The sequence below is a fragment of the Crotalus tigris genome, unplaced genomic scaffold, assembly GCF_016545835.1.
Source record: "Crotalus tigris isolate CLP2741 ecotype Arizona unplaced genomic scaffold, ASM1654583v1 scf7180000017607.2124824, whole genome shotgun sequence".
In the NCBI taxonomy this organism is placed as follows: Eukaryota; Metazoa; Chordata; class Lepidosauria; order Squamata; family Viperidae; genus Crotalus; species Crotalus tigris.
Window position 1 is genome coordinate 839,516 of NW_024096509.1, and position 15,207 is coordinate 854,722.

General features: G+C 36.2%; 1 protein-coding gene across 12 annotated transcripts in view; it reads left to right on the forward strand.

Moving 5' to 3' along the window:
• Positions 1-15,207, forward strand: part of GRIA4 (glutamate ionotropic receptor AMPA type subunit 4) — a 285,579-nt gene that overhangs the window by 203,694 nt on the left and 66,678 nt on the right. For all 12 annotated transcript variants that reach the window (XR_005554010.1, XR_005554008.1, XR_005554016.1 and 9 more), the window contains exons 5-8: positions 6,555-6,608; positions 9,945-10,103; positions 11,231-11,398; positions 14,566-14,670. Coding sequence is in view for 8 of the 12 variants with exons in the window: in XM_039321727.1 (XP_039177661.1) it covers positions 6,555-6,608; positions 9,945-10,103; positions 11,231-11,398; positions 14,566-14,670 (486 nt within the window). In the remaining 4 variants the exon portion in view is untranslated. The remainder of the gene's footprint in view (positions 1-6,554; positions 6,609-9,944; positions 10,104-11,230; positions 11,399-14,565; positions 14,671-15,207) is intronic.

Below are 15,207 nucleotides of genomic sequence, written 5' to 3' on the forward strand. Positions count from 1 at the left end.
CAGAAAGAGAGCTGTGAAAATATCTACAGACCCCTCACATAAACTGGACATAAACTGTTTCAACTTCTTCCCTCAAGATTACACTATAGGGCATTGCATGCCAGTTTTTCCTTCCATGCCGTCACTCTGCTAAACAACTAATTCCCACAACACTATCAAACTACCTAGTAGGGCTGTATTACTATTATCCTTCTCATCTTTCCTATTGCCTATTTCCTTATCTTCTTACGACTTTGTTTATATTAATCATTTTATTTAGTATCTTAGTATGATTCATGTTGATTGCTTATTTAGTATCCTATGACTATCACTAAATGTTGTATCTTATGATTTATGATGAATGTATTTTATGATTATGATCATGATTTCTCTGTTGTTGCTTGTATGTACACCAAGAGCTTATGCACCAGAGACAAATTCCTTGTATGTCTAATCACACTTGGCCAATAAGGAATTCTATTCTATTCTATTCTATTCTATTCTATTCTATTCTATTCTATTCTATTCTATTCTTTCTGTTTCTGAAGATGTTTTACTTCTCACCCAAGAAGGTTCTTCATTTCTGAATGAATGGTGGGAGGGAAGAATGGAAGGATTTATAAAAAGAATATTAATCCATCCATTCCCCACCAGCACCATTTAGTCAGAACTGAAAAAGCTTCTTGGGGGGAGAAGCAAAATGTCTTCCTCAAGGAAAAAACAAAGTCCTGTTGCCTTTTGGAAAAGCACCTTTAAGATCTCAAATTCCTTATTTGTGACTTTGCCTGCTTCAGACTATACATTAGGCCTGAAACATTTTAAGCCCAGTTTTATGTTGCTGCTATATACTTCAGACAGCAATATCTCTAGAGCCTGATGGTTGAATATGTCATCCTGTTGCTAAACAAAGCAATTCCACTGGCTTTTTCATTGCCCTGTGATAAAACATGGTAATAGAGTTCATTGATCCAAGCCTTAGGACAGTCCGTTTTGCTCCAATTTTCCAAGCAAAGGTTTTTGTATCTCCCTGGAAAAAAATCACATTTGAAAGTGCAGTTTCTTTGAAAAGCTAGAAACACATTCAGAAAAATCAGCTTTATTGTAAGTGCAATTTATGCTTGCTTATTTCATCCAGAAACTGATTTCATCATCAAAAAAATTCTCATTTTTAAGCCATTCTGTTACCCTGTGAAACTTTTGCCATGTTTAAGAAGATGCATTCTCAGCTACTCAGCTGAGAATTTATGCCCATCTGTTGTTCAATTTCTCAAATTCCTGGCAGAAAATCACTTTTTTCAGATCCATTTCCAAAGCTCATCAAACTAAAGTTAATTGTCCTGTAAATCTGTTTTCCTAGAATGTGGTCTTCTGATCCTTCAGAATACTTATTCCTTTGTAAGTCATTTCCATAAATAATTTGCTAACACCTATCAGTTAATTCATACCTTTCTGCCTCAATTTATCTACACACAGAATTATCAACAATTACCTAGGTGACCTTTTGTTTCAACTACGTTTGCAAGGGCATAATGGAAATGTTATTCACTCGTTTTGCATTGAAAAATGTAAGTAGAAGTTAATATTGAGATATGCTGGATTATCATTTGATCCCTTACTGTGGATTTGAAAAACATCCCCCTAAATTAAAATATTTCTATTAAGAAACAGATTTTTTTATTGAAAACTTTATTGTGCAGATTTGCATTTGTGTTCTTTCTATAAGACAAACTTTTATAAAGATTATCTCTTCTTCCCTAATTCACTTGCCAAAATGTAGGTTAGGCAATGCTTTACTAAAGTACATTTGTCCGAAGAAAACTGGGTGAATAAGTAGAGTTTCAGCCAGTCCTGCTGGTCAGCTTAACACCACTTCATAAAGCCAATCCTAGCTTTTGCTGCCTACAATGACTAGATAAAGAGGGAGATAAAAGATATACCAACTTTGGAAATAAAATTCTGAGCATGGTTGCAAAGAAGATTTTATGACTTAGGAGCAGTGGTGGGATTCAGCCGGTTCACACCACTTTGGTAGAACCAGTAGCTAATTTTTTGCTGCCCAGGCTCAGAATGGACTTCCGGAAGTGGCATCCACACAGAGAACTAGTTGTTCACATATTTGAATCCCACCACTGCTTAGGAGTTGGCCATTTATTTATTTATTCCCATTTTAGGCCATATTGATTTCAGGGAATTTGATAAAACATGACCATTTTCAAAGTTAATATTAAAAATTCACTTACTTTCTCATTTTTTGCATTGTAGTGGAGGAGATGGAGGGTTAGATAGGTAGCTAGGAAGATAAAAAAAATATATGTAAGAACAACTTACATAGAAAATTGTGACGTGTATGTCAGAAAAAGAATGCCTCTGCATTGGAGTGAAAAAGGTTTTAGGGTGAAGGTTATCTTGAATGACCTCAAGAGATGAACATCTGCCTGTGTTGTGATGAACATCTGCCTATGTTGGTCCTGTGTAGCCTCACAGAATTCTCAGTCGTTTATTCAATTATTGACAATAAGAAATAAATTATTCTGACATGTTATGGATACTAATATACCAATTTGCTATAGATTGAAATGCCAGAGAGGTACAGTGACTAAGAGAAAAAGCTATGAATTTTTAATACATAACTCTTAATTCAGATTTCAAAACTGTTACTCTCATATTTCCACCTTCCCACTTCCATGACTATCACTACCATTGGTGGAATGTTGATGTTGACAATATAGGCCAACTTTGTTAATCTGTTGTATTTGTAACAATCGTTTACAGTAGGAATTATTGCAATGTTTTAAATTTTTAAGAAGTTGTTGTTGATCACATGAATCACATGAAGTATTAGTACCACTTTAAAAAATCTTAGTAAGGCCACTTTTGGAATATTGCATCCAGATTTGGTCACCACATTACAAAAAAGATGTTGAGACTTTGGAAAAAGTGCAGAGAAGAGCAACTAAAATGATTAAAAGCATGGAGACTAAAACATATGAAGAACGGTTGCAGGAACTGGATATGGCCACTTTCGAGAAAAGAAGGACTAAGGGGGATATGATAGCAGTATTCCAGTATTTGAGGGGCTGCCACAAAGAAAAGGTGGTCATCTTATTTTCCAAAGCACCAGAAGGCAAAACAAGAAACAACAGATGGAAAATAAGGAGAGAAGCAACCTGGAATTAAGGAGAAACTTCCTAAGAGTGGGGACAATTAACCATTGGAACAGCTTGCCTTCAGAAGTTGTGAGTGCTTCATCACTGCAGGTTTTTAAGAAGAGACTGGACAGCCACTTGTCTGAAATGGTACATGGTCTCCTGCTTGAGCAGGGGGTTGGATTAGAAGACCTCCAAGGTCCCCTCCAGCTCTATTGTAATTGATCTTCTCTAAATGATACTTACGATCTATCTCCGATAGTGCACCAAGATCAAGAGAGAAGTACTGGTTTTTCGTATTGATTCCTACTTTAAGTGTCCGCATGTAGCGACACAAAATCAGGATAGATTGTTGAGATATTTAAATCTTGACAGGAGGTTATAGAATCTCTCGTAGTGAATGCAGGCACACTTTTCTTAGAACTTCGTTGTGAAAAGCAGAAATCAAAAAGAGCACAATATCATGGGGGGGGAAATCAGGAAAATCTTTCTTTGTGTTTTTTGATACATTTTTCATATACTCTGCATAACGCCATGCTTTTGTGATAGTTGTAATTTTTTGTTGTGCTTCTACATTTGAGACAAACTGCACATCGTCCAATGTGGCATGCACTGCTGATTTTCTTCAACTCATAGCTCTTGCTTTTCCTCCTAGAAAGAAAATCTCAGTGTCAATTGCCCCTTTTAGTGAATCTCTAGAACCCGTTCTATCACAAAGTATTTTTCTAAAGACACGCTTCAGTGCAATTGCAGCTGTACTGAACATTTGCCAGTGCTTGGAGAATCGTCTTTTTTTTTCCCCTTCTTCTCTGCTCAGAGACTCTTAAAATATTTTGTAGATGGTCTTGTGGAAGATTTATCCTTGCTTCAGGTGATGCATACAAATGTCATATCTTAGAAATTTATATTGCTGCTTTGCTGCAATATTGGCACTTCAGTCCCATTTTTGTTTAATTTGTTAGACCCTTCCACACTGCTTTACATTTAACAGTGTCAATAATTACTGTATGTTGCTAGATTTTTCTGAGCTACGTTTTGGGGCTGCTAACATTTCATTATCATATTATGTAAGCATCACTGCAGAAGATGGAGAAACCTATGGTGTTTTTCCTTCTCATCTCTGGATTGTTACAGAATTCTGTCACAGACTCCTCCATATCATAATCATTATTTAATATGGGGAGCTGTAGCTTTCAGAAAAAGTTTATCTTAAACATGGGCAAAGAGGCAAAGTTAAATGAGAAAAATGTTTCATGATACCAAGGGAATGCACTATTTTGAGCAAGATATGAACACTTGACTTAAAGAGATATTCATCTTGATTTGCTTCTGTATTTAAAAGCTGCATACATCGTTATAAAAACATACACCCTCAGTGCAGTCTACAACCAATATATTTTAAAAAGAAGCCTTTAAAAATTAAATGATGGAATTTATTAGAAAGGAAAAGCCAAGTCATTCAATTCAATTTCCTTTCCATTGCAAGATTTACACTGTAAATTCTGTTTCTTCTCAAAGAGCGTGGGGAATATGACTACCAAGTCTTGAGTTGCAAAGAGTTGTACAGCTGCCACATGGCAGCACAGAGATAAAGAGAACTCTAATTTGTTTTTACTATCTAGTGGTTGTCTGCAGTTTATCAACCCCCTATTTGGAAGCCTTTGTGGGGATTTTTTAATTCACCGAATTACAGAATCACAGAACTCAAAGTGATCCAAAGGTCATAATGTACTTCAGTTATCTGCTTAGTGCAAGATACATTAAAACCTTTTGACAAGAGATTATCCAGCCTCTGTTTGAAGATTTCCAGTGAATGGGAATATACCAATTCATAAGGCTTCCGTGTAAGACGTATTCTGATATTATTCTTAAAAATATGTAAACTGATTTTACTTCTCTGCCCTTCAGTCCATTGGTTCTGTCCCTGTCATTCTACAACAGCATAGAAGCACTTCTCTGTCTGACAAGCCTTTAGATGATTGGAGGTTATTATTTTATCTTCCTTCAACTTTCCATTTGGCAAGCTAAATTTACCCAATTCCTCTGACCATTCCTTATAAGACTTGATTTCCAGTCCACTTACCATCTTGGTAGCTCTCCTCTGACCTCGCTCTAGGACAATAATGTATAGAAATGGATGCAATATTCTAAGTAAGGCCTGATTAATGCAGAGTTAAATAGGACAATTGCTTCCTAAAGAGCCGTGGTGGCGCAGTGGTTAGAATGCAGTACTGCAGGCTACTTCTGCTGACTGCTGACTGCCTGCAGTTTGGCAGTTCGATTATCACTGGCTTAAGGTTGACTCAGCCTCCCATCCTTCTGAGGTCAGTAAAACAAGGACCCAGATTGTTGGGGGCAATGTGCTGACTCTGTTTAGAGAGGGTTGTAAAACAGTGTGAAGTGGTATATAACTCTAAGTGCTATTGCTATTTCTCTGATATGGATTATATATGTCCCTCAATGAAACTGAAAATAGCATTTGACTTTTATACTATTTCATTGTTGCTCCTGTTCAGCTTGTGATATACTAGATATTCAGATCCTTTGCCTATATCCCACTATCAGGTCTCCATATCCTTTATACAGGAGAAATGCATTTCTTGATGTTATACTCTATCCTTTTCATTTTAACCCATTGCTCCATTTCTCAGATTGAATCTTTCCTTTGTCTTCTAAAGCAGGGATCCCCAAACCCCGGTCCGTGGATTTATGATGCCAGCAATTGGGCTGCACAAACAAGCAAAGCCCCATCTGCTGGATGCAGGCAGCACACAAAACCACACCCCCTCTGAGAAAAACCTCTCTCCACATGACCGGTCTCTGGTGCCCAAAAGGTTGGGGACCTCTGTTCTAAAAGCCACTCCTCAACCCCATTATCTATAAGAATGTTGATAAACACAAGGCCTGGGACTAAGCCTTGTTCCATCTCATTTGATATTGCTTTCTAAGTAGATGTGAAACTAGTCTTCAGTGCTCAAGACTGGGAGAGATCATTTAGCCAAATAAATCCATCTTTTTATCGTCTACCCTACAACTTATAATTTTATTAATGAGGCACTTTGTTGAATGCTTTGTTGAAGTTAGGGGATATGTCAACAGCATTTTCCCAATCCCTCTCCCTCCCTCTCTCCCTCTCTCTCTCTCTCTCTCTCTCTCTCTCTCTCTCTCTCTCTCCCTCTCTCCTCCCTCTCTCTCTCTCTCTCTCTCTCTCACACACATACACACCCACACACATACACACACAGAGAAAGGTAGTTTAAAAAGCCAAGTGTGTATTCTCATATTTTCATATCCATTATTTAAGCATTCAAATGTTTAAACTATCTTTGATGAAGGTGTACAATAACATCAACATATTATAAGTAATAACTATTCCTTTGAATAGTATACCGTTCATTGCTTTCTCTTTTCTACCCCATCTTTCTACAGATTGTGAGTGTTGGAAAACATGTTAAAGGCTATCATTACATTCTTGCAAATCTGGTAAGAATCCCTTTATATAGTTAATTTCATACCAAGCTAGTTAAATGATAATTAACCACAGAAAAGGAAAATATGGTGTTGATTCAGTGATGAAAATTGAAATCTGATAGTTAACTTTGAGCTGAAATTCCTGGCTTCATCTAATGCAGCGCTAATACATTAAAACCATATTTTGATTTGGCTCTGTTTAGCTTTCCTCCCTGAAATTTGTCTCTTTATCACTAGTCCTTGTGACCATATCTCAAGGAAAGGCCATGCAGTGCATTCCTTCCATCTAGTGATGATGGTAGAGATACGCAAGATAGCAAAGAGTGTTGCAATGCAATTTCCACACCCTCCTCCCTTTGTACCTGCATAGTCCATGTTCAAAAGGAACAGGATTTGTATTATAATGGTCCGTCAACTCTCCTGCTGACTTTGAGTGTAGAAGATGATCAGGTTGAGCACAAGGGACGCATCTTCAGTCATGAGTCCCTGAGCATCTACAAGAGATCTAAGGCCAGATCACCTTCCATGCCTTCTTAATTCCCACTCATTTCCCTTGACCCCTAGTAGCTCAGATTCTTGTAGAGAGCTTAAGCTTGCAATAAATCTTTATACCCATTCAAACTGCCTGAATCTCCTGATTTCCCCAGCGATTGACAATGAGTACTATGAATGAATGAATGAATGAATGAATGAATGAATGAGTATGTGTGTGTTGATATAACATCTACTAGGTTTTATGTAAATTATATACCACCTTGAATGTATATGTATAAATGTTACACAAGTGCAATCCCATTAATTTTAATTATAACAATAAACTGTCCTGATCTACCATAACAAAATATAGATCCCATAACAGGTAAAAGAAAAGAAAAACAAAATCTATCTATTTCTTTACAGAAATGCCAACTTTTCCTGAAAAAAGCAAAAATGAATATTTTACAATTATTTGCTACTGTTAAATAGGTAATTTATATACTGTATTTCATTTTAAGAAACTAAATTTCAAAAATTTAGAAGTTAAATGAAAGCAATAAAAAATAAATTATTGAACTTACTCTCAAGTTGACTTAAATAAATATTAAATAAAGATGATACATTAAATAAATAAATAGAAAATAAATAAATAGAAATAAATAACTAGAAAACATACTATTGTACAGTATCCCAAGAACATATCTGGATAATGATTAATGAAAAAAAGTGTTCTCTGATTTTTTTTCACTTTTATATTTTCAAAGGTTGTTTTATACATGAATGAGTTACTCCCTATATCAACATAATGTATGATTGTAAAATAAAAATGAATGATATGATCAGTAAAGAGAATATCAGTAATACATTTTGAAATAATCCAATTACTGACAATGTTACTATTTTATATATGATGCATTTTTAAATGTGATACTAAGAATTAAAAAGTTATTGTCAATTTATTGATAGAATAAAATCATTGCATCTCACTGTTGGCAATTTTCTCTCTCCTCTTTATCATATTGCTTCTAAAAAAAATAATAAGATACATTGCAATAAAGTTGACATTGTTTATGCAATGTTAACTTGTCTATGCAAATCAGATTAATAAAGAAAAGTTTGTTAAAAAGGTTAGTAATTATTTTCTGCAGCTATTAGTATAAGATATAGTGTACATTATTATTTTTTCCACTGTGAACTCATTCTCAAATATTTATACTTAATTAGATAGTTCTAGTATAATAATTTTATTTTTATATATTTGTGTTTGTATTGGCAATTCCAATACTGCTGGGCCGAAATAAGACTGCTTGCAATGGAAAAGGCCAATTATTGAGTATCTGACAGAGCCCAAATCTCCCTGTCCATACTAAGCAAGAAAGAATAATCTGTTTTTCATCCTTCGTGTAGTTTGCTTCACTCCCATTAAAACCAGGATACTAGCCTACAACAAGAAATTGATGTACACTAGGCAGTTTGTGACAAGTATGGGACAAGGGCTGAACACCATATTTTGTCCCATTTTTAAGCCTGAGAATTCCAAGATCAGGGGGAAAAAATGCCACAAAAGTTTTTGCAGTGACTATGCGAGAATATATGAATACTATACAAACTTTTCTCTCTATCCCTAGAGGAGAGATCTAAGAAAGATTTCATGGCCTCAGGGATGCCTTCAAGGGAAAAATAAAAGCAATGAAACTGGTTATTTTCAATAGTCTGTGTTAAATATGAGTCAATGTGGAGCCAGCTCTGGAATTATATCAGTATACAATTATACAAAGTATATATGTGTAGCAGGGCTGGCTGAAAGGCTTTGCAGGAGCCTGGCTGGGGAGAGGGAAGCTTGGTCAGCTGCTGCCGGTTTTGGGCACGGCAGGTGTGGATCGGGCAGAAGGAAAGAAAAAGGAGGAAAGAAAGGGGGTGGGGGTGGTTGCTGTGGCTATTGTCGGAGAGAGACCAAGTGAAGTCGAAGAGGGATTTGAGGTTTTAGCCAATCCCTTTCTGTGAAGGAGAGGGAAGGAGAGAGTGAGAGAGTGTGAGAAGGTGGAATTTTACTGCTTTCTTTCACAGGGGGGATATCCCAAGCAGAAGCAAGAGAGAGAGTGAGGAGAGAGAAAGTTGCTGGGGTTGCTAAATTCAGATTTTAAGAATAAAGGGGGGGGGTTTGACACCAACAAGACCTGAGACTGCGAGCGACGACAGAAGAGGAGAGGCTGGTCGTTACTGCTTTGGAGACTACCGGCCATCCAAACTTTGATTATTGTTACTTGAGCAAGTTAAAGACATTGTGGGGAGTTGCCCTTGCAGGTTGAGCTGTTACTGCAGAACACTGACTACCTTCGTTCGTGTTCCTATCGCTGCCTGGAGCTGGGTTTTTCCCCACCCCACTTGTTTCCAAACAGTCACTGTGAAATCATTGACTATTTCTGCTATGACTGCCTGGGGCTGTTAAACACCATCACGCATTGACTATCAGGGCTAGGGGCTGCTCATCTTTGTTCCTGAAAGTCCCCCCCCCCCAGCCTGACGATGAAAGTCTGCCACCTTCTCACTTTGTGTGAGCTTCTGCTAGAGAAGACACTGCACTAACACCTTAAGAGCACAGCTACAGAGCATGACGGAGGGTAGTGGGGCTGGGAGCTCCTGGGCTTTGGTGGCCTCTAAGGGGGTAATGCTACATATAAATAAATGCATTATGTTGTATTAGAAAATGGAACAATTATATTCATTTTACACACCTAAAGATCAGATTAAAATAGTTGAATAATAAAATATAAGTTTTTAACTTAACTGTTGTAATGACTAAATACCAGTGAAAAAGTTTTAATGATATGCTGTATGAAAGTACAATATGATGGAAATTTATTTTCATAGGGATTCAAAGATATTTCCCTGGAGAGATTTATGCACGGAGGAGCCAACATCACAGGGTTTCAGTTAGTGGACTTCAATACACCTATGGTTTCTAAACTCACGCAACGGTGGAAGAAACTGGACCAGAGAGAATACCCAGGATCAGAAACTCCTCCTAAGGTTCTATTCTACATTAAAATCTGAAATAACCTTGACTTCAACCATACTACAAACATAAGTAACTGCCTAATATTGTGAAGATCTGTTGACTTTTATGTGTTAATCAGTTTATGTGTTAATCAGGTTCCCCTACCCCTTCTACTTAATCTTCATATTTTGTTTTTCCCCAGCCTGGGGCTTTTATCCCACTGTTGACCAAGCTGAGAGCATTGAGATAAATATAATTTTGGTGGTAATATTAGTCTTAGTTCTTCTGGTTATAGATGTGATGGAGTTTAGTCAAGGATGTCTTTGATAATCATTCTAAGGCTTGTTACAGGGACTGATACATTCCATTCCTTATCCAGAATGTTATCATTCTTCACTTGGAGGTTGAATCATAATAAGAAACAAATTATGATGTTGCATAGGTGGGTAGTGAAATGTCTGTAAGCAAATAACCAAGCTTAGGGCTTAGCTTAGAGAGCACAAGGACTCCACAGTTCAACCCTGAATACAGATATTCCCTCTGTTGTCCTTTTTGAGATTGAGTGAAACAACTCTTTCCAGTTATGGTGAAACTTATTTAATCATTAGTGAACTGAGTTTAAAAGAGTTTTGCTATTGTATGTGTTGTTCCCTATGGGCTATTTAATTAAGAATTCCCAAATATCTTATTTCTTTATAATTATTCTGATTTTTTTACTTTATCCAGTCATAGTTGGTTGTTATGCAACTTCTATCAGTTTTGTTATGTTCAAAATCAACTATTGCAACTTTCACGGACAGGTCATAAAGTCATATTATTGGCTTTGCCTTCTTGAAAGGATTGACTCTTTCCTCTTGGATCCAATCTTATCTGACCAAAAATACATTTTATGGGAAGTCCAACTTTCCATTTTATTCTAGTCCTTTTGTAATTTCTAAAGTAACTTTTTGTAGCCTTTTAAACAACATAACTTCAGAATTAAACTTCATATTAATGTCCTAAGAATGTGGTGATCTTATCATCCTTGTTTACTAAGAAATCTTTCTCAGCTTGCTCAACTAATGCTTGTCAATTGAGAAATCAAAGGTTTAATAGATTTATTTTTGAACATAATTGTAATACTAAGTATAATTGATTTACAATTTTTCTATCTGATTAGTATACCTCTGCTCTGACTTATGATGGAGTACTTGTGATGGCTGAGACTTTCCGAAATCTTCGAAAGCAGAAAATAGATATTTCTCGAAGAGGAAATGCTGGAGATTGTCTTGCAAATCCAGCTGCACCATGGAGCCAAGGACTTGACATGGAGAGAACACTAAAACAGGTGTGGTTCTTGTAAGATTTACATCTACTTGGTTGTTGTGGCAGCTGCTCTGTTGGAAATTATTACAAACATTTAAACTGCCAAACAGTTATTGTATTACTGTGTTATATTTAATTAATAAATGAAATAAATTTATTTAACTGTCTATATATTAGAAGGAAGTCTGGGTTGAGAACAAAATTAAACCCCAATAAGATTGCAATATAAAAGACCATTTAAAACAATAATCCACGTTGAAACCCTGATAAAATGTACATTCATCCACCAAAGACCTGGTGCAGCTCCATCAATATCCTGATCGCAGAGCCTGTGGGAAAAGCCAGGTCTTCATCATTTGGTTGAGACAACAGGGGGGAAGAGGCTGTTCCATAAGGCAGATGGTAGGACAGAAAAAACCTGCTTCTGAGGTTCTCTTCCCCCCCCCCCCAGGCAACATTGTTTCACTAAGGGGACACAGAGAATAGTACCCTGCCAGATTTAGTACAATGGGCAGAAACTATTGGAGATAGGCAATGTTGCAAGTAATTGGGTCCCATGCCATGTAGGGCTTTAAAAGTGTCTACCAACACCTTAAATTTTACCCAGAAGCTGATGGGAGCTAGTCCTGCTCTTGGAGCAGTGGCATTACATGGACATATTTCTTTTATACGGGTAGCTCTCAACTTACAATTGTTCATTTACTGAACTTTCGAAGTTACAGCGGCACTGAAATAAGTGAATTATGACCATTTTACATTCAACTGTTGCAGCACCCCCCTGGTCACGTGTTGTCTAGCAACTGACTCATATTTATGACAATTGCAGGATCATGTAATCACCTTTTGTGACCTTCTGACAAGCAAAGTCAATGGGGAAGCCAGAATCACTTAACAATCATATTACTAAATTAACAACTGCATTGTTATTCACTTAACAACTGTGGCAAGGTCATAAAATAGGGCAAAATTCACTTAGCAAATGTCTCGCTTAGCAACAGAAATTTTGGGCTCAATCGAGGTCATAAGTTGAGGACTACCTGTATTTATGTATTCTGTAATATACTTAGTTTGTTTTTCAATTGTTATGTCATTTGCCCTTAGACCAATGAATTAATGAACATTCACAATTGAAAATGGAAAATAAGCAGCTGAAAGACATTTTGGGTTCAAGTACAATTGTTTGCCTCTAGGTCAGTCATACACCAAAGCTGTTCATTAACAGCTTTTAAGAAATTCAGATTAATGGTGCTCTCCTTCACCTTGTATAAATGTGTGTGTGTGTGTTCTGAAATATGCAACTATCTAAGGAAATTTGGCAACAAAAGCTACTCATGACCTGTTATGAAAGGCAATTAGGCCATGTTGGGCAATGTTGTTGTTCTTTTCATCTCCTGTGTTTTTAAAACTAGGAAATAAGCAACCTGAACAGAGATAGGTAGCAAACAAATTTAATAAATAAAATAAATAAATACATTTTCACCACTGATACAAACAGAATGAAATGGGGGGGGGGCTGGCAGCACCAATGGATAAAACAACAATGCAGCACAAACGCCAATTCTTTCGTGAATGAATTAATGTTGCTTTTTTCATTTTGACAAAAGGGTCAGTTCTTGCAGCTGCCCCCGTTCATTTTGCATTTGTCATTCAGATGAAATTTCCTGGAGTGCAAAGAATGTTAATTCTGGAAGATTCATTCTAAGCTGTAGTAATCCACTGTATGATTGTTCCAGCTATGCTTTTTTAGCTCAACCCTATTTGAGGAGTTCTCATTAGAGAAAATCTGAATGAGACTGATTTGTATATCTCCTTGAACTTCTCAAGGAAGTGGGGGATATAAATCTAAATAAAAAGATAGGATAACATTTTGTTGGAGTGGGCAATATTAATCCATTTCATGTTGAATGGAAGCCAGGGTTTTTTTTCAAAGTTATGAGTAAAAAAAATTTATTGCTGAGAGAGATGAATGCAGAAAATGTACATGAGCTTATTTTACATCACAATGATAAAAGAAATTAAAAGGTTTATATTTTTATCGAATAATTATTTTATGTTTTTCAGTGCTGCATGTCAAATACATTTCTGCCACCCTGAAGATTTATTTAACTTTTGTGATAATTCACAATTCTAAATAATCTCTGTTTTTTTCTGCTTTAGTATACCATTTAAGAATTAAATAAAACAGAAGAATTTTTCAACTGACAGAGATCTCCATATTCTGATGAATATAGAGAGTTAAACATTTCCAAATCCAGACTGAGGGGTTTTTAGGCTTTCTTTTCACAGAGAATTGGTTAGGTCAAGGAGAAGAAAAAAAAACCCTGAAGAGACTATAAAAAGTTCATTTTCTTGAGAAATTTTTTATATTGTTCTTTTCTCCCTCCTATTTTACATCATTAGCCAGTATGATGTAGCAATCAAATACTGTATTGTCAAATATTGTAGACCAGAGGTCTCCAACCTTTTGGGCACCAGGGACTGGTTACGTGGAGAGAGGTTTTTCTGCGGACCGGAGGGGGCGTGGTTTTGTGTGCTGCCTGCATCCCATGGATGAGGCTTTGCTTGTTTGTGTGGACCAGTTGCTGGCATGCCACAGCCTGGTACTGGTCCACAGACTGGGGTTTGGGGACCCTTGTTGTAGACAACTGAGTGCTGCAAAACAATGAGATATTTGGGCATTTGGCACTTTTCACTTTGGTCTTTATTTACGTACAGAAACTGCTAGTCTTTATTTACATACAGAAATTTGCTATTGAATTTTCATCCTGAGACACTATAAAGGTGATTTTAAAAACTGGCTATATATAATCCATGGACTGTGCACTGACTATCCTTCACTTAAACATTTCCAGGACAGAAAACTGATAAAGACCTGGCATTTACATCTGCTGCTTTAGATTCAGTCTAAACTCAGACTCCAGAATGGGATGGGGTGGGATGGATATGTCCTTATAAAGATTTTTGAAGAAAAAGTGTTAAACACCAAAAGTACACAGAGATTGCTAAACTCTTCTTTAATTTTATTAAAACTTTGGAGAGAATCTAGGGGTAGAAAAATGAATTTGGGTAAACAATTAACATGTCCCTTAATGAACAATCCTGTGGACAAGGTTTACTTCTATACAACATCTTCTAATGAATGAGCACTTTATCACTAATCCATATTTTAATTTGATTTCCAATTTGAAGGTTCGAATACAGGGACTGACTGGAAATGTTCAATTTGACCACTACGGTCGCAGAGTCAACTATTCGATGGATGTATTTGAACTGAAGAGCACTGGTCCTCGAAAGGTACAGTATGTTTTAATTGTGTATTATTTGTTTAGTTCATCCCTATGTGTCTGCATGACTAAAGAAATTGTTACTAAAACTCGGTTTACCTAATAAATCAAATTATGTTTGCAGTATCCCCCATTTTTTAATAATACTCTGTTATTAGAATATAAGCATCCGATATTTCATATGACAAGGCACAGCATTGTTTTCTGTCATAACAGCAAACTTCTTTGTTTGCTGGGCTTTTTGTTTTCATAATAATGGTAAAAAAAAACAAGGTTTAAGTTAGAAATACAAAGAAAAATAAAGGAACCTGGAATTAAAATAGCTGGTTAGCTTGTTCTCATTACATAAACACTTTTGGACAATTCAAATGTTTCAATGAACTTATTTCCTTTATTTATTTATTTTTGAATAAGAAGTTTCAGAATAAAACATCTAGAATATTAAGAGTATTTGCTCTCTCGTTTCATTTGTAATTAGTGTCCAATAAGAGGTGACAGATGTAATGTGCTCATGGAGATTACTTTGTTTATTTGTATCTCACCTTTA